We start from the raw sequence: 20190 nt of genomic DNA, 5'->3' as shown, positions 1-20190 counted from the left end.
CACTACTTGAATTTACCAACAAATTTTCTATTTTTTTTTAAATGATTCTTAGTTTTTGAATCCTTCAGCATGTATTTTGCAGTAACGCAGGAACCTTAGAACAATACCTGCTGGTCACATGTAGCACAACAGCACAGCTTGTTAATTATTCCTCTTCTTGTAATGTGAGTGACCAGATTGTAAACTTAACTAATTTAGTGTGCTTAGAGACCATTTCAAGGCAGGTTCAAATGCGCACATCTGTGGTATGAAACCATTTCTAATTCTTGGCTTTATAAATAGAGACATATTTACAAAAGTAAGGATGTTTTGCTAAACCTTTATAAATCACTGGTTAGGCCTCAACTGGAGTATTGTGTCCAGTTTTGGGCATTGCACTTCAGGAAGTTTGTCGAGGCTTTGGAGACCATGCAGAGGAAATTTAGCAGAATGATATCTGGGATGAAAGACATCAGTTATGTGGAGAGACTAGAGAAGCTGGGAAATGTTGACCTTGGAGCAGATAAGGTTAAGGGGAGACTTAAATAGAGGCATTAAAAATTATGACGGGTATTGATGAAGGTAAATGAGAAACTGTTTCCACTGACCAGATTGATAATCAGAGAATTGTTACGACACAGAAGGAGGCCACTCTGTCCGTCGTGTCTGCGTCGGCTCTACGAAACAGCAGTTTACCTAGTGCCATTTCCTGACCACCTCCCCGTAGCACTGCACATTCTTCCTTTTCAGCTGTCAATCCAATTCCCTCTTGAATGCCTTGATTTGAACTCAGGCAGTGCATTGCAGATCCTAACCACTCGCTGCGTGAAAAAGTTTCCTCATGTCGTTATTGCTTCTTTTGCCAATGATCTTAAATATTTGTCCTCTTGTTCTCAATCCTTCCACCAATGGGAACCATCTTTCCCTATCTACCCTGTCCAGACCCCTCATGATTTTGAATGCCTCTATCAAATTTCCTCTCAGCCTTCTCCTCTAAAGAAAACAGCCCCAACTTCTGCAGTCTATCCACATAACTGAAGTTCCTCATCCCTGGAACCATTCTCGGGAGTCATTTTTGCACTCTCTCCAATGCCTTCACATTGTCATGCTCACGAAAGGAATAGTAATGAACTAAAATGGACTGGAGCAATTATGAACTGTAAAAATGAACTGGTGAATTAAATTTCAGAAAATAGGCGCCTTTTGTTGCAGACAAAATGGAGTAAGAGGTCAGGTAAACTCCCCCCCCCAGTATTTCAAAAATATGCCATGTCTGTGGGAGACCAAGCTCCACATCACATCTGGACTAGTTCTGGGGAAGACTCATTAAAATGCTTAACAGGCCATTCAAAGCTAAATAGCTTCTATCTTCACGAATTGGGTGGACCTTTATAGATCGAGCAATTCCAGATGCAGGGCGAAGATAATTGGGAAATAACACCACTTTATCAAGATGAACCACGTTCCAACGACAGTGTGTAACAATGGCCCCACCTCAACTGGGAGTCTCAGGGCTCCACTTAACAGAACCATCTTTGATAGTGACTTGGTCAACGTCTCTTTGTATAATGGTGGACTGTGCCCATCAAGCAGCAATTCAGGCATAAGTGCATAGTAAGAAGAATGCGCACCGGGGGAGAACATCTATGGTCACCTGACCAAAGCCCAGTCTGATGAGGGTTTTTCTTTTTTAAAAAAAAATGATTTCTCGTGGGGTGGGATTGGGTGGGGTGGGGGAAGAGAGAAAGCCAGCCAGCAAGGAAGCTGAGACATCCATTCCAGCCAAGGATAAGACCCTGTCTGTATATCTTTAAACCACCAAGGCAGAGACTGCAAAGGTGACCTTGAAAACTCACCATCTGAGAAATTTTAACAAGATTGTCCACTGACTTTGACTAAGGCTTAAACAAAGGAATCTGCAATACTTCAGTGAACCAAAACAAGGTGCATCAGGCCTGCAACACTGTTAAAAAAAAAATTCTCCCAGAAAACCAAAGTGGTTTCAAAGTTGGCTTTTTACAACAATCGGACTTAAATGCATGCTATGCTCGAATCTTTATCTTATGTATGCTTGTGTCTGCCCGTGTGAGTGGATGAAGTTGTGAACTTTTTTATGCTGTGAGTTGTGATGAACTGGGATGCACTTCCTATGGAAGCAGATTTAAAAGTTTCTTTCAGAAAGAAATTGAATAAAAATTTGAAAAGGAAATATTTGCAGGGGGGGAAACCAATTGGATAGCTTTTCAGAGTGGGTAGAGACTCAATGGACTGAATGACCCCTCTCTATGCTATATTCTATGATTTTAATGTTAAAATTTACCAGTTTTGGCTATTAAAATGACAGGATTTAAATGGTGGATAACAGTAGTCTTAGAATTACTGATACTTTGAGCTTAGTCCGTATTGCTGGTGAAGGCTACATCTCAATAACTACTTTTTTATATCAGTGATTGCTGACAACGCAGCCGGCAGCTTACGTCATTCGACTGTGCCAATCTGCGCACATGCGCAGATTGATTCCTACTCTCTGTGCATGCGCTGCGTTCCACAGTGCCAGGACTGGTTGGCACATGCGCAGATGACGTCATCGCGTAACGCGGGCAGATGGTTAGGGGGATCCGGGGTGGGAGAGAGGGGGTCTGGGGAGCAGGCAGAGCGCGGGTGCGGGGAGAGCGTGGCTGAAGACCTTGCTGGTGGCAGGTGCACTCTCCTCCTTCCCACCCGCTCCCGACCCCCGCGCCTGGTCTGCTCGCTCACCGCTCCCTCCCCTCGCCTTCGGCCATTGTGTGCTGCCATGTGTTTAGGTTGCCATCGTGTGATTATTTGGGCAGCGCCATCTTTAATCTTGGCAGCTGCTTGATGTCGCAGACTGTGACGTTTTCGTGGCACTGGTGGCATTTGCGCATGTGCTATTGCAGTGCCACTTAGTGGTGGCATTGTCAGCAAACACAGCCTTTTATATAGCACCTTTATTGTAGTCCTTTATTGTAGTGCAGAAGTCCTCAAGGCGGCTAACATCCCCAGCTTATACACACTACTGAGTCAGCGGCGCTTGAGATGGCTTGGCCATGTGAGCCGCATGGAAGATGGCAGGATCCCCAAAGACACATTGTACAGCGAGCTCGCCACTGGCATCAGACCCACCGGCCGTCCATGTCTCCGCTTTAAAGACGTCTGCAAACGCGACATGAAGTCCTGTGACATTGATCACAGGTCGTGGGAATTAGTTGCCAGCGTTCGCCAGAGCTGGCGGGCAGTCATAAAGGCGGGGCTAAAGTGTGGCGAGTCGAAGAGACTTAGCAGTTGGCAGGAAAAAAGACAAAAGCGCAAGGGGAGAGCCAACTGTGTAACAGCCCCGACAAACAAATTTTTCTGCAGCACCTGTGGAAGAGCCTGTCACTCTAGAATTGGCCTTTATAGCCACTCCAGGCGCTGCTCCACACACCACTGACCACCTCCAGGCGTTTACCCATTGTCTCTCGAGATAAGGAGGCCAAAGAAGATTGTAGTAAAGCATTCCAAGGCACTTGATAGGAGCAAAGACAAAACAAATTGACGCTGAGCCAAAGAAGCTGACATTAGAATGGGTGACCAAAAATGTTAAGGAGTGTGTTCAGAAAGAGAGATAGGCAGAGAGCTTTAGAGAGGGAATTCCAGAGCTTAGCGCCTAGACAACTGAAGCCACAACTGCCAACGGTAGGGTGAAGGAATTCAGAGATGTACAAGAGGCCAGAATTGGTGGAAGGTGGGTTCTGGGGTCTTGTATTGTTGGAGGAGGGTGCAGAGATTGGGCGGGACAAGGCCATTGGGAGATTTGTACATGAAGATGAGAATTTTAAAATCGAACAATGTAGGTCACACAGCACATGGGTGATGGGGAGTGGGACTTGGTGCAAGTTAGGAAATGTAGAGTTTTGGATGAGCTTAAGTTTACGGAGGTTGGAAGATGGGAGCCCAGCCAGGAGAGCACTGGAATAGTGGAGTCTGAAGAGAACAAAAGTTTGGGAAGGATTTCAGCAGTTGATGGGCTGACGTAGGGATGGAGATTGGTGATCTGATGGGGGGAGCATGCGGTCAGAAGCTCAGCTCAAGGTTCTTTCGACAGTTTTAAGATCAGTTTCGAGACCCTTGCAAATCATGTACTAGCTAATCAGTCTGCCTCATTGGTATTGGTGATAAACTGCTAATACTACACATTAACTAACTGCTTTTTAAATTTAGTTTTCAACTTCTATCATCCCACCAGCAAGGGCATTCTGAATATGGCCAAAATGAAGAACTTGCACTCAAATTTTACTGACTCCTGATTCCCGGATGAGAATCAATTCTATCTATACTCTTGAATTTTGTTTTTCGCTTCCTTCTAAGAAACTGAGAATCCAAAGCAAGAAAGATCTGAATTTGATTTACATTTGATGCAGTCTCAAACTAAACTAAATTTAAAAAATAGTCTGTCACAAAGACGATGCAAACCAGTGTGTCTGTAATTCCTTCAGTCATTTCCAGAATGTCTTTTCCAGTACTAGTTCTAAATAGTATTTTTCGACATGCTTTCCTCTCCTTTAGGAGCTGCAAAAGTATGGTGTGACCACTGTTGTGAGGGTATGTGATGCCACGTATGACAAGAGTCCGTTGGAGAATGAAGGTATTGAAGTAATGGTAAGTATGAGTGAGGCTTTACTTTAAACATCCATCTAGTCACAGCAATCGTATGAACTTTTGCAGATAAAAATGGAAAAGTTCAAAACTTTGAACAGAGCAAAACAATGAAAACTTGTTGCTGTTAATGAATTATGAACAAAATAAGCAATTTTTTTCTCGATTGGAAACTTGCAATCTTGGGATTTAGTCATGACCCAATGTGCCATGATTTAGTGCGTTGTAATCAGCACACTGAATCACAGTCACTTGAATTAAGTTAAACTTCATAAATGACTGCCTCTGATTACAGCAAGGTACTTTTTAAAAAAAGTAACCGTGCAGGATATGTATTGGATTTATGCAGCTCTAATACTCTAATATTCACTCCATATAAACTACTGAAACATTTGCAAACTTGCTATTAGAATTAGAACATTACAGCGCAGTACAGGCCCTTCGGCCCTCGATGTTGCGCCGACCTGTGAAACCATCTGACCTACACTATTCCATTTTCATCCATATGTCGATCCAATGACCACTTAAATGCCCTTAAAGTTGGCGAGTCTACTACTGTTGCAGGCAGGGCGTTCCACGCCCCTACTACTCTCTGAGTAAAGAAACTACCTCTAACATCTGTCCTATATCTATCACCCCTCAACTTAAAGCTATGTCCCCTCGTGTTTGCCATCACCATCCGAGGAAAAAGACTCTCACTATCCACCCTATCTAACCCTCTGATTATCTTATATGTCTCTATTAAGTCACCTCTCCTCCTCCCTCTCTCCAACGAAAACAACCTCAAGTCCCTCAGCCTTTCCTCGTAAGAGCTTCCCTCCATACCAGGCAACATCCTAGTAAATCTCCTCTGCACCCTTTCCAAAGCTTCCACATCCTTCCTATAATGAGGTGACCAGAACTGCATGCAATATTCCAGGTGCGGTCTCACCAGAGTTTTGTACAGCTGCAGCATAACCTCGTGGCTCCGAAACTCGATCCCCCTACTAATAAAAGCTAACACACCATATGCCGCCTTAACGGCCCTATTAACCTGAGTAGCAACCTTCAGGGATTTATGCACCTGGACACCAAGATCTCTCTGTTCATCTACACTACCAAGAATCTTCCCATTAGCCCAGTACTCTGCATTCCTGTTACTCCTTCCAAAGTGAATCACCTCATACTTTTCGGCATTAAACTCCATTTGCCATCTCTCAGCCCAGCTCTGCAGCCTATCTATGTCCCTCTGTACCCTACAACATCCTTCGGCACTATCCACAACTCCACCGACCTTAGTGTCATCCGCAAATTTACTAACCCACCCTTCTACACCCTCTTCCAGGTCATTTATAAAAATGACAAACAGCAGTGGCCCCAAAACAGATCCTTGCGGTACACCACTAGTAACTAAACTGCAGGATGAACATTTGCCATCAACCAATTTCTGATCCAAAGCTCTAAATCACCTTCAACCCCATACTTCCGTATTTTCTGCAATAGCCTACCGTGGGGAACCTTATCAAACGCCTTACTGAAATCCATATACACCACATCCACTGCTTTACCCTCATCCACCTGTTTGGTCACCTACCCTTCACAAAACCGTGCTGACTATCGCTAATGAACTTATTCTTTTCAAGATGATTATAAATCCTGCTTCTTATAACCTTTTCCAACATTTTACCCACAACCGAAGTAAGGCTCACAGGTCTATAATTACCAGGGCTGTCTCTACTCCCCTTCTTGAACAAGGGGACAACATTTGCTATCCTCCAGTCTTCCGGCACTATTCCTGTCGACAATGACGACATAAAGATCAAGGACAAAGGCTCAGCAATCTCCTCCCTAGCTTCCCAGAGAATCCTAGGATAAATCCCATCTGGCCCAGGGGATTTATCTATTTTCACACTTTCCAAAATTGCTAACATCTCCTCCTTGTGAACCTCAATCCCATCTAGCCTAGTAGTCTGAATCTCAGTATTCTCCTCGACAACATTTTCTTTCTCTACTGTAAATACTGACGAAAAATATTCATTTAACGCTTCCCCTATCTCCTCTGATTCCACACACAACTTCCCACTACTATCCTTGATTGGCCCTAATCTAACTCTAGTCATTCTTTTATTCCTGATATACCTATAGAAAGCCTTAGGGTTTTCCCTGATCCTATCCGCCAATGACTTCTCGTGTCCTCTCCTTGCTCTTCCTAGCTCTCCCTTTAGATCCTTCCTGGCTGGCTTGTAACTCTCAAGCGCCCTATCTGAGCCTTCACGTCTCATCCTAACATAAGCCGTCTTCTTCCTCTTGACAAGCGCTTCAACTTCTTTAATAAACCACGGCTCCCTCGCTCGACAACTTCCTCCCTGCCTCACAGGTACATACTTATCAAGGACACGCAGTAGCTGCTCCTTGAATAAGCTCCACATTTCAATTGTTCCCATCCCCTGCTGTTTCCTTCCCCAACCTACGCATCCTAAATCTTGCCTAATCGCATCATAATTTCCTTTCCCCCAGCTATAATTCTTGCCCTGCGGTATATACCTGTCCCTGCCCATTGCTAAGGTAAACCTAACCGAATTGTGATCACTATCACCAAAGTGCTCACCTACATCTAAATCTAACACCTGGCCGGGTTCATTACCCAGTACCAAATCCAATGTGGCATCGCCCCTGGTTGGCCTGTCTACATACTGTGTCAGAAAACCCTCCTGCACACACTGGACAAAAACTGACCCATCTAAAGTACTCGAACTATAGTATTTCCAGTCAATATTTGGAAAGTTTAAGTCCCCCATAACAACTACCCTGTTACACTCGCCCCTGTCGAGAATCATCTTCGCTATCCTTTCCTCTACATCTCTGGAACCGATGATCTGGGGTGTCAATCAAATAATTTACTTCACCAATTCTGTTGGCCACTTTATATGGACCACTGAACCGTGCCTTTAGTGGTTCACCCTATAAAGTTATCAATGCCAACACTTCATCCCCTGGCCGAAACGTTTAGGTCCTAGCATGCTTGTCTGCCCAATTTTTCACCGTTTGGGAAAATTTAAAGTGTTCCTGAGGGCGGTGCAGTGGTTAGCACCGCAGCCTCTCAGCTCCAGCGACCCAGGTTCAATTCTGGGTACTGCCTGCGTGGAGTTTGCAAGTTCTCCCTGTGTCTGCGTGGGTTTCCTCTGGGTGCTCCGGTTTCCTCCCACATACCAAAGACTTGTCCAATTTGGGGATATTACATTAAGTTCCCTCATCTAAATCATTAATATATATTGTCAATAGCTGGAGTCCTAGCACCGATCCCTGTGGTACCCCACTAGTCACTGCCTGCCATTCGGAAAAAGACCCGTTTATCCCTACTGTTTGTTTCCTGTTTGCCAACCAATTTTCTATCCATCGCAATACCCTACCTCCAATCCCATGCGTTTTAATTTTACATGCTAATCTCTTATGTGGAACTTTGTAAAAAGCCTTCTGAAAGTCCAAATAAACCACATACACTGGCTCCCCCTCATCAACACTACTAGTTACATCCTCAAAGAATTCTAGTAGATTTGTCGAGCATAATTTCCCTTTTCGTAAATCCATGCTGACTGTCTGATTCTACCACTGTTCTCCAAGTGCTCTGCTATGAAATCTTTGAGGTATACAAAATTGAGGGGCATAGATAGGGTAGATAGGAAGAAACATTTTCCTGTAGCGGAGGGATCAGTAACCAGGGGGCGTAGATTTAAGGTAAGGGGCAGGAGGTTTAGATGGGATTTGAGGAAAAAGCTTTTCACCCAGAGGGTGGTTGGAATCTGGGACACACTGCCTGAAGGGGTGGTTGAGGCAAGAACCCTCAACATTTAAGAAGTGTTTAGATGAGCCCTTGAAACGCCATAGCAAGCAAGGCTATGGGCCAAGTGCTTGAAAATGGGATTAGAATAGATAGGTGCTTGATGGCTGGCACTGACACGATGGGCCAAAGGGCCCGTTTCTGTGCTGTAAAGCTCTATGAATTTATCACAATCGTGGGGATATTCATGACCATATGCCCTGATCATTGTTTTGAGGGTCTGGTGGTACCTTTCTAAAGCTCCTGGTGTCTGTGGGTGGTATGCTGAAGATTTTTTACTGTGTTCTACCTAAGTTACCCATAAGTTCCTGAAAAAATTTAGACATTAAATTGGAACCTTGATCTGACTGTCAATCGGTACTCCATATCTAATGTCTACCACTGCCCTAGCAGAAATTGTTCTCAAGAGAATGGCCTCTGGGAACTGAGTAGCCCTATCCATGATGGTGCGTATTTATTGATGTCCCACTTTTGTTTTTGGTAGGCGTCCTACACAGTCTACTAACACCTGACTAAATGGTTCCCCAATAACTGGTATGGGAATTAGAGGTGCCGGTTTTATGGCAGGTTGAAGTTTTCCCACAGTCTGGTATTTATGGCACATTTCACAAAACTGCACCACGTCCTTGGAAAGACCTGGCCAGTAATAACGTTGACTTATACGTGCTTTGATCTTCTGGATCCCCACATGTCCCGCTAGAGGATTCCATACGCTAACCTTAATTCCCGGCGATACTTGGGCAGTAACACTATCTGACAAGCAACTGTCCAGTCTTTGTCCGCAGGTCTGTGAGGAGGTCTCAATTTCCTCATCAGGACCCCATTTTCAATATAATAACCTTCTGGAACTCCTTTTGCCTCAGCTTCTGTTGGGAGCCAATTGTGCCACCTTACTCAACTCGAGATCAGCTTTCTGAACCGTGATGAGAAAAGACTTATTAAATATTTCCTTTGGATTATCCAAATCCCCAAAGAAAGTTTCAGATGTTCAGCTATCTGACAGTGGTGACAATTTTACCTCTGACAATGGAACTTGTTTAGCCGTTGCTCGGGTTACTACACATGAAGGAAAAATTCCTGGAATCTTTTCCTGTAACTGTTCTGTCTCTTTAACTTCACTTGGTTTTTCCATGACTACTGGCGACGCTACTACCTTCGGTCCAGCCAAATCATTCCCCAGGAGTAGGTCAACTCCGTCGACTGGCAAGCTATGGAAAACTCCAACAGTTACCGTTCCAGACATTAGGTCACACTCTAGGTGCACCCAATACAGAGGTGTGGGTATATACTCCCCGCCAATACCATTTGTTAAAACTTTAGCGTTCAGTGCACTCTCTGGAAATGTTGTGCCTTTCCCCAGCAAACGAGTTTGGGTGGCTCCAGTATTCCAAAGTCGAACTGTAGGTTTACCTGCCTCACTTGAGGGATAAGAAGTTACTTTTCCTTTCAACAAGAATTCCCTATAACTCTCAAGCATCTTATTCACAACCCCTACACTCATGGCGGTTTTTGTACTTGGCCTTACAGATGCCATAAGAGCTATAGCCTGATCTGCTATACTCTCGGTCAGGGCCCCTTTCACTGCATTGGCTTTGTGCACCCCAGTAAATTCCATGTGTTTACCCCGCAACTTCCAGCATTCTGCACGAAGATGTCCCACCTTGTGGCAATGATAACATTTTGGCTTGCGGACCTCACTTCCACCCTCAGCACCTTCCTTTCTGGACTGAGGGTGGAGATCCTGGAGCATTCCCAGCTATCCCTTCTTGTCTCTGGCTACTTGCCTTCCTTTCACTCTCCCACCTACTATTCGTCTCAGGTTTGTGGGGCTGACAGAAAAAGGGTTTGGGCTTATAGACAAGCTCAAAATCATCAGTTTTCACTCCCTGTCTGGCCTTTGAAACCTTCTGGTTATCTACATGAGTTCTCACTACGGGAGGGAGTGAATTTTTAAATTCTTCCAGGAGAATTAGTTTCCTAAGGTTCTCATACGTGGCTTCTATCTTTAGTGCCCACATCCAACAATCAAAATTACTTTGTTTTACCCTCTCAAATTCTAGGTAAGTCTGCCCAGAAAATCTCCAGAGGTTCCGGAATTTAATTATGTCTGCTTTCTTGGTGCCTGATTTTAATTCTAACACTAACAGTTCTGCCAACTCCTTTAGTTTAACTTTGGTTAAGTTTCTCAAATCACTGAAGGATACATTCTACTTCCCCAGAAAAGTCATAGCAACTGTTAGACATTCTAGTAGTGTAAAACAAAATCGTAACTCAGTGATGCCATTAATTCTCTAGCCAGTGGAAAAGCCCCCGGGAAGGCCGGCATTACCCCTGAAATAATCAAGAGTGCCAAGCCTGCTATACTCTCAGCACTCCATGAACTGCTGGGATGAGGGAGCAGTACCACAGAACATGCGCGATGCCAATATCATCACCCTCTATAAGAACAAGTTTGACCGCGGTGACTGCAGCAACTACCGTGGAATCTCTCTGCTCAGTATAGCGGGGAAAGTCTTCGCTCGAGTCGTTTTAAACCAGCTCCAGAAGCTGGCTGAGCGTGTCTACCCTGAGGCACAGTGTGGCTTTCAAGCAGAGAGATCCACCATTGACATGCTGTTCTCCCTTCGCCAGCTATAGGAAAAATGCTGCGAACAACAGATGCCCCTCTATATTGTTTTCATAGATCTCACCAAAGCCTTTGACCTGGTCAGCAGACGTGGTCTCTTCAGACTACTAGCAAAGATCGGATGTCCACCAAAGCAACTAAGTATCATCACCTCATTCCATGACAATATGAGTGAAAGGCTCAATTCAGCATAACGGTGCCTCATCAGACCCCTTTCCTATCCTGAGTGACGTGAAACAGGGCTGTGTTCTCGCACCGACACTGTTTGGAATCATCTTCTCCCTGCTGCTCTCACATGCGTTTAAGTCTTCAGAAGAAGGAATTTTCTTCCACACAAGATCAGATGGCAGGTTGTTCAACCTTGCCCTTCTTAGAGCGAAGACCAAAGTACAGAAGGTCCTCATCAGGGAATTCCTCTTTGCTGACGATGCTGCATTAACATCCCACGCAGAAGAGTGACTGCAGAGACTCATCGACAGGATTGCAGCTGCCTGCAACAAATTTGGCCTAACCATCAGCCTCAAGAAAACGAACATCATGGGACAGGACGTCAGAAATGCTCCATCCAACAATATTGGCAACGACGCTCTGGAAGTGGATCATGAGTTCACCTACCTAGGCTCAACTATCACCAGTAACCTGTCTCTCGATGCAAAAATCAACAAGAGTATGGGAAAAGCGTCCGCTGCTATGTCCAGACTGGCCAAGAGAGTGTGGGAAAATGGCGCACTGACAGAGAACACAAAAGTCCAAGTGTATCAAGCCTGTGTCCTCAGTACCTTGCTCGATGGCAGCGAAGCCTGGACAACGTATGTCAGCCAAGTGCGACGTCTCAGTTCATTCCATCTTCGCTGCCTCCGGAGAATCCTTGGCATCAGGTGACGGGGCCGTATCTCCAACTCAGAAGTCCTCGAGGCGGCGAACATCCCCAGCATACATACCTGACTGAGCCAGCGGTGCTTGAGATGGCTCGGCCACATAAGCCGCATGGAAGATGGCAGGATCCCCAAGGACGCATTTTACAGTGAGCTCATCACTGGTATCAGACCCACCGGCCGTCCACGTCTCCGTTTTAAAGACGCCTGCAAACGCGACATGAAGTCCTCTGATATTGACCACAAGTCGTGGGAGTCAGTTGCCAGTGATCGCCAGAGCTGGCGGATAGCCATAAAGGCGAGCTAAAGAGTGGCAAGTCGAAGAGACTTAGCTGTTGGCAGGAAAATAGACAGAAGTGCAAGGAGAGAGCCAACTGTGTAACAGCCCCGACAACCAATTTTATCTACAGCGCCTGTAGAAGAGTCTGTCACTCTAGAATTGGCCTTTATAGCCACTCCAGGCGCTTCTTCACAAACCACTGACCGCCTTTAGGCGCTTACCCATTGTCTCTCAACACAAGGAGGCCATCGAAAATAGAAGAAAAAGAAACTTTGCACTATTGCGCAAGAAACCAGTTTCTTTTTTTTCCCTTTTCCAATTATTATTACCCCACTTACAATTGTACGTCATCGCCGTTGGGTTTATCCCAGAAAGAGAGAGCCCCCAATTAAATGTGTTATGACCAAGGCAGGTGGAGTGCACTGTTAATTCTGTCCCACTTCGCCACTGGTCACAAATGAATCTCAGCTGCAAGCCAAACTGAGAGACACAGAAATAGACAGTGAATGGAGACAATCAAGTTGGGTTCTTTGCTTTATGTGACATCGCTGTTGGGGCTGAACGAACATTTAGCTGTCACCTGGAATGCTTGGGTACTGGAAAGGCAATATGTAAATGTGGAGCTCCAAACTGCAGTGGCTATCTAGGTGTACCGCCTAAGAATATACAGAGCTCAACAGATGAAAAGAAGGTAAAGAAGAGACACATACTTCCAAGGAAGCATAAACAACAGTTTGAACTAGTGAGAGAGCATGAGGACGAGTGTTTCTGTTGTGGGGACAGTGGGCAGTTAGTAATCTGCAAGAAGCCAGGGTGTCCCAAGGTGTGCCATGCTGATTGTCTGAACCTGACCAAGTGTCCTGCTGGTAAATGAGAATGTCCATGGCATCAATGTGATTTGTGTGGAAAAGATGCCGTCTCTTTCTGTGAGCTGTGCCCCAGTTCTTTCTGCATGGATCACAGGGACGGAACGCTCTTCATCTCCAAAGTAGATGGGCGACTTAGCTGTAATGAGCATGATCCTTGTGGCCCTGTACCTTTGGAACCAGGAGAAATCAGAGATTATGCCACCACCTGGCAAACATGTATTGCAGACCTTTGTCGCCAGCAGATTCCACACGTATTCGGTGAATGGAGTATCCGTTTATGGTTTTCCTCTGACAGGAGCTTTGTTAAGAAAATTGAAAAGCTGCCTTAATTTCAGTAGAAGACAGATATTCAAAATGAATGCAAACAAGGCCGTGGGTAAAGTTCAGATCTTCACTGCTGATCTGTCTAAAATTCCACAATGTATTTGTAAGTCAACTGGGGTAGACTCCGAATGTCTGAACAGGATGTTAATGCATAAGTGCCATCCAGCTGTCTGTCCTGCAGGAAAAAAATGCCAGAACGTGTGCTTCACCAAACGGCAATATCCTGAAGTGGAAATTTTGAAAACTTAAGGAAGAGGCTGGGGTTAGCTTACTAAATTTAACATTAAGAAGGGGCAGTGAGATGATAGATGAGGAGTGTTATGCTCAAATCAGATACGCACAGGAACACAAACAACATCACCAACTTCTATATGATTACTCTGGACAAGGACCGGATTATTGATGCAGGCCTAAAAGGAAATTATTCATGCTTCAGAATCGTTTTCTTAAGGTGCATTGGGATCCATTAGTGTAATTGACAGTCAACTGTACTCGTGTCATCTCTGTTTAAAAACCTCCCTAGAACCTGTTTGATGCCATTGTGCCACTTCATGTCACCCAAACACACTCCTTTTTCCCCCTTCCCCCCCACCTCAGATGTCTTCCTGTATGTAATGTTTTCTTCTCTCACACTTATGAATATAACTTCCAAACATGCACTTGGGTTCTTTTCAGAAGAATAGGTAAGTTGTAAATTATGCATTGCGCGTGTTTAACTGTTAACACAAAAAATTGCCTGAATCATTGAACACTTTAACACGTGTTCACACACCCCAACATCTTTTCAGATACAGCCTATGGCAAAGTGTTCAATTTCAACAAAGCAAAAGCAGTGTGGGAACTTTTGTTAACTGCTACAGATATTGAAGGTTTACAAAAGGTTGGCAATCGCTTCAGTCTCAACTGTACTGATTAGTTGTCATGGCTTGCTGTTACTGTATCATAGAATAGCCTGCTCTAAAGGCACATTGGTAGAGTTCTAATAGATATTGGCCCTGAGGATTTATGCTACTCTGTATTTTCCTATTGTTACGACCAGGTGAGAAAGAGGCGGCACAGTGGCGCAGTGGTTAGCACTGCAGCCTCACAGCTCCAGGGACCCGGGTTCGATTCTGGGTACTGCCTGTGTGGAGTTTGCAAGTTCTCCCTGTGTCTGCGTGGGTTTTCTCCGGGTGCTCCGGTTTCCTCCCACAAGCCAAAAGACTTGCAGGTTGGTAGGTAAATTGGCCGTTATAAATTGTCACTAGTATAGGTAGGTGGTAGGGAAATATAGGGACAGGTGGGGATGTTTGGTAGGAATATGGGAGTAGTGTAGGATTAGTATAAATGGGTGGTTGATGGTCGGCACAGATCCGGTGGGCCGAAGGGCCTGTTTCAATGCTGTATCTCTAATCTAATCTAATCTAATGTCTAGGGGTCTCTTTCAGCCTTCACCTGGTCTTGTAACGGGGTTTTAATTTTAAACACAATGTGTTTTGAGCTCTTCCTTTGGTGAATCCTTGTTCACCGCTTTCCAATTATAAGGCAAAGAAATGAGCACAAACAGGCCTTCTTAGGTTTAAAGAAGAAAAGTGAAATTTATTAAAACTTAAACTAATTTGGTTAACGCTAATGGATACACGCCGCGCCCCACGCTCGCATACATACGCGATACGCGCATGCAAATAGAGACAGAAAAGAGCAGAAGACAAAAATAGAGAGGTTTGAGGCAATATCAGAAGAGTTTCTTGTTACTGTACTTCAAGCTCACTGTAGTCCTTTTGTAGGTAATTCTTGCTTTTCGTTGGGGCCCAGTATTATTCTTAAGCCTTGCTCACTGTAGGAGACTTTTCTGTCTTGGGGTTCATGGGTCTTCAGTTCCGTGAGAAAGAGATGGGAGCAGACAAGAGAGAGATGTTCTCAGTCAAGGAGCAAACCACTTTCTGCGTTTTTAAAACTCTGGACAGTTAAATTCAAAAAAACCCCAACTGCGAGTTAGTCATGTGACTAACCTGGTCTGACCAGGTCTTCTGTGTATTGGGGAAGCAGGGACTGGGTCCTTTGTTCCAACACTGTCTGTTAGTATGCAAAAAGGTCTTTCCGGCGAGGGGCCTGGCAATTCCTTGTGATAGGCCCTCTTTTCTTCCTAGCAGCAATTTTAAGTTTTAATATTCATATGGTGAAATAATGTGTTCCTTGTTCTTGGCAGGTGGGGGCCTGCATGACACTAAGCATAGCTCCGCAGTTAGACTCATCGAAAACAGAAGTTAACTGGCATAGCTGCACCCTCATTAAAATTAGCAGCAATCACAATTTTCTTGTATTTAAGCCAGTTTTCACTCTACTGCCACTTTGTCTTAAAAATAAGAGCAGCATTATTTATTGCTTCATGAAGTTTCAACTCTCCACTGTTAATGTATTGTAGAAAAGACTAAACAACTATGCTCTTTTGAGTATCCGTTTGTTGCACCTGGAATTTTCAATTTTAATATTGCCACGCCATATGTCCAGATCCCATTCAATTTGAGATTTGCAATCTTCAGTCTCATTCAAACAGAGAACTTTTCAATAAGTCCAAGATTCGTAGTTTGCTTAGCTCATTCTAAACCCTCGTAATCTACAAAAAAAGTCAATAATTATTTCATTCCTTCATTATTAATTTACAATGTAGAGACCTGGAGTGGTCTAAATTCGTAGATCACTCAACAGTTGAAACTGCAGCTGAAAATAATTGGAGCGTTTATTTAAGAAGTTACACTTCCTTTCAGTGAAACCCAGATGGTGAATGTGCTGACACTTCAGCTTTTAGATCACCGCTGAATGCCTCATTCGCTTTTTTTTATTCGTTGGGGCGATGTGGGCGTTGCTGGCTATGCTAGCATCTATTGCCCGTCCCTTATTGTTGTACTCCTGCTGTATTCTAATTTGGAAGCAACAGCAAGATCGGCATACGAGATGTGAGATTTATGGTGTACGTTGTGTAATGAGGGGCTTCTATTTAAAAAGAAAGTTTTTAAGGACTCTTATTTAAATAGTGGAAATGGATTCATTCGGAAGCCTGAAGAAATGCTGGGCTTTGCTTTTTTTCACTACAGTCATTGAAAGGACACTTGACTGAAAACACTTACTGGAAGAATCAAGGAGTGCTTAAAAAAAAAAGCCTCTACTGGGGATCACCTGTTTTAAGATAAATAAACAACACGAACCTTGGACTAAGGGGAGATTTTTATAGAGAAGCAACATGTCAAGGTTTATGGAGGTCAGGAGGTTGACTTTGTTTTTGGGTTTGGATTGTTTTCAGTTTAGTTGGGGTGTGAACTGTTTTGAAGACAGTTGGTGGTTTGGCCTGTCAAGAAAAAAATAACCCCCTAGCTCATTTTGCCTGCACACCTCTCAGACCCTGAGAAGTCCAGTGTGTCAGCTCCTCTTTCCTCCTGTCTTTGGAAAAACCTGGCGATTCAAATATGTGCTGGCTGAAACCCCTGATGCCACATTTCTCCTGGAAAAACCTGCCAGGTTAATTCTTGATGCCTCCTGAAAAGAACTGGTCCAGAAAAGATCCCAGTGACCCATGAACTTATACCCGGACGCCAGACCAAAAGGAACAACTGACATCCTTCCAGCCGTCATTTTTCTTTCCTTCAAGAATTAGCAAGTATTTGGGCAAAGTTTTCTTCTGTCTTTTTCTTGTAACAGACCTCTGCAGAGAGAATTTCTATATTTTTTTCAGTGTTTGTATGTGGGGGATTTTAAAAGGGAACTTCCATATTTCAGTCTGTATTAATGCTTTGCTTCGTTACTGGATAATTCTTGTTTTAAAATAAACTTGATTAATTTTGTTAAAGAAACCTGGTTACTGTAGTTTATTCTGGGATAAAGAGTAGAGTACATGATTGATTGCATTGGTAACTGGGTAAACATTTAAATATATGTTGTGACCTGTGGAGAAGTGGAACTAGAAACGACAGTGTGCTCCTTCCACCTTAGTCATAACAGTTGCTAGTCTCTCTTGTGCATGAAATTTTGGTGGTAGTGCTTAAGGAGAAGACAGATCTAGAAAATGGAACTAATTTTTCATAAATGGTACAAAATATTTTCTATTTCACTCAAAATTGTGTAGGTATGATTAATGAATCCATGAAGCATTTGCAACTCATGGGCGTCACAGTGGTTAGCACCGCAGCCTCACCGCTCCAGCGACCCGGGTTCAATTCTGGGTACTGCCTGTGTGGAGTTTGCAAGTTCTCCCTGTGTCTGCGTGGGTTTCCTCTGGGTGCTCCGGTTTCCTCCCACAGCCAAAAGACTTGCAGGTTGATAGGTAAATTGGCCATTATAAAATTGCCCCTAGTATAGGTAGGTGGTAGGGGAATATAGGGACAGGTGAGGATGTGGTAGGAATATGGGATTAGTGTAGGATTAGTATAAATGGGTGGTTAATGGTCGGCACAGACTCGGGCCTGTTTCAGTGCTGTATATCTAAATCTAAAAAAACTCAGTGACAAAAGGTTTAATCTATTCTGGATACAAAATGAGACTAAACTGGACTTTTGCAATGTGTATTTAGGTAATATTACAAGGGGGAGATCAAACCTGTAGTTAACTTGAGTATCTGTTGTCCTCCTCCCCACCAGCACCACCACCCCCGTATCCTTTCTGAATCACCACCACTTTTAAAGCAGGATGTGTTCTCAAGCATTTTACAGAGTGGGGTTGAGGAGAACAGATGAGGAATAAAAGACCGGGTGGCAAGCTATGGTGCAAAAGTTGTGAGGTGCCTGGAAGCTTAGTTCAGTGATAAATATAGAACACGTTTTAAAGGTAAAGGGGAGAAGTAGAGTAGTTAGTCTTGAAGCTAGGACTGAAGTCTGTACCACCAATGGTTGGACAAGCAGAGGATGCACAAAAGGCTGGGTCATTGGACCAAAGGTGCAAGTGGTGATGTCTGGTGTAAAGTTTAGGAGAGATTGGCAAACAGCAATGCGGATTATAGATTACATTACGTATTTTCAGTACAGGAGCAAAGAGGTAATCATAAATTGTACGAAGCAGTGGTTAGGCAACAGTCAAGAGTCGCATGGATGATGTCAGCAATAGGGAGCTATAATTGAGAAAGGACGTGAGATAGCAGGGCTATTTCTATTGGAGCAAGCGAGGTTGAACAGCGATTTCATGGAAATTTCTAAAATTATGGAGCATTTTTGTCTAGATATGTAGGGAAAAACTGTTTCTTCTAGTTGGAGAGTCAATTATGAGGGTCATCAATTTAAAATTCTCACAGCAAGGTGGGAGATGAATTTTTATTTTGCAAAATATACATGGAAGCCTTTTCTGCAGGGAGCAGTTGAGGCAGAGATCATTGCGTCTTTAAAATGAATTTATAGCCTTTTGGGTGAGGTAACTGAAGACAATTGGTGCTATGCAACAGTTCTCTAGGAAGAAATGAACCTTTTTAGAAGGGTGAGAGGTAAAATAATGAGTAGATCTAAATTTTATGAATTGCCGACAGAAACTACATTGTTAAACTCCCAACTTACAGATTGACACAGATTCTGATTTTTACATTTAATGTAATCTTTAAACATTGTGAATTGCTTCTGCCACAACCTCTGTCAGTGATGGTAATGTTTTTGGGAACAGTTTTCCCCAACTAATCCTTTTGGAAATTACAATGGTCTTAGGCCAAAATCAATGGGTACTATTAGAGTTATATTATTTCACTTTGTTTCTATCCTAAGCTGTTACCAAGTCAAATCATTGATTTCAAACATTTTTAAAAATTGACAGACAAAGCTATATATGATTGAGTGTATTGTACATGCAACATACCTTGAAGTTACTTGGGTTTGACTTTGGCGAAAGAGTCAAATTCAGGGAAATTGTAATCCAGTTTTGCTGTTAGGTGTGGCTTACATAGTCATTCAGAAAAAATGATTCCTTCCCATGTCTAGCAAAACTTTTGTACTATAAAAGTGTAATATCTTTTTATTTAGTTGAAATTGCGATTGTGCCTGTGTGTAAAATCATAAGTTGGTTTTGTCTTGATATATCGGTCAGCTGATACTAGATAGCCTGAAGGTTCTCGCATGCGGAAAGATCAGTTATAGTATTCTTGGTATTGCAACTTTTTGACCTGTGAAATAGACTGTAAATTCCATCAAATTGTGGTTCAAAAACAAATTTCCTTCCTCCTGTTGAACTGGTATGAACTTTTTTCTTTAAGTGTAATGAATTGGTCTGTCTACTGTCAGTTGAGCTTTTGTTTCCAAAGAAATTGGAAGCATTCACTATTACAATTTTGGGCTGTGTTATCTGCCAAGTGCTATGCCAAGAGCTACTCTTGTAAGCAAATCCTCATTCTATGTGAACAGAAGTGTGACCTTTAAATACGCAATATGTGATAATGTAGCTCTGCCTAAGTTAAAACAATGACATTACTGTAATATTCTCAGTTAAAAGGCACAAGCCCTCTTGCGTCATACTGGTCTTTGGATAAGAGAAAGATAAATGTTCTGTTGGCCTGCGTGGCATTTGGCTTATAACCTATGAATCAGCTTTATATTAAAATTAAATAGTGGCAAACAATCAGTTCATGAAGTAATTGGATGTGGCTTCACTATAGAAGTATATACATTTACAGCACAGAGAGGCTATGTGTCCCATGGTGTCTGTGCCAGCTTTTTGCTGGAGCAATCCAAAAATAATCCCACTGTCCTGCTCTCTTGCCCGATAGCCCAGTATTTTGCTCTGCTTCAAATGTTTATTTGCTTTTCCTTCAAAATGCAGTG

General features: G+C 43.4%; 1 protein-coding gene and 1 pseudogene across 9 annotated transcripts in view; both read left to right on the top strand.

The window, feature by feature from the left end:
* The window catches only part of LOC137369810 (protein tyrosine phosphatase type IVA 3-like), a 246789-nt gene that overhangs the window by 202899 nt on the left and 23700 nt on the right, over window positions 1-20190 (top strand). For all 9 annotated transcript variants that reach the window (XM_068031344.1, XM_068031347.1, XM_068031349.1 and 6 more), the window contains one exon: window positions 4546-4638. In XM_068031344.1, coding sequence (XP_067887445.1) covers window positions 4546-4638 — 93 coding nt within the window. The remainder of the gene's footprint in view (window positions 1-4545; window positions 4639-20190) is intronic.
* LOC137369676 (histone-lysine N-methyltransferase, H3 lysine-36 specific-like) lies at window positions 10104-13431 on the top strand (annotated as a pseudogene).

Source organism: Heterodontus francisci, chromosome 5 (genome assembly GCF_036365525.1).
Source record: "Heterodontus francisci isolate sHetFra1 chromosome 5, sHetFra1.hap1, whole genome shotgun sequence".
Classification (NCBI taxonomy): Eukaryota; Metazoa; Chordata; class Chondrichthyes; order Heterodontiformes; family Heterodontidae; genus Heterodontus; species Heterodontus francisci.
This window is presented reverse-complemented; position numbering and strand designations above follow the sequence as displayed.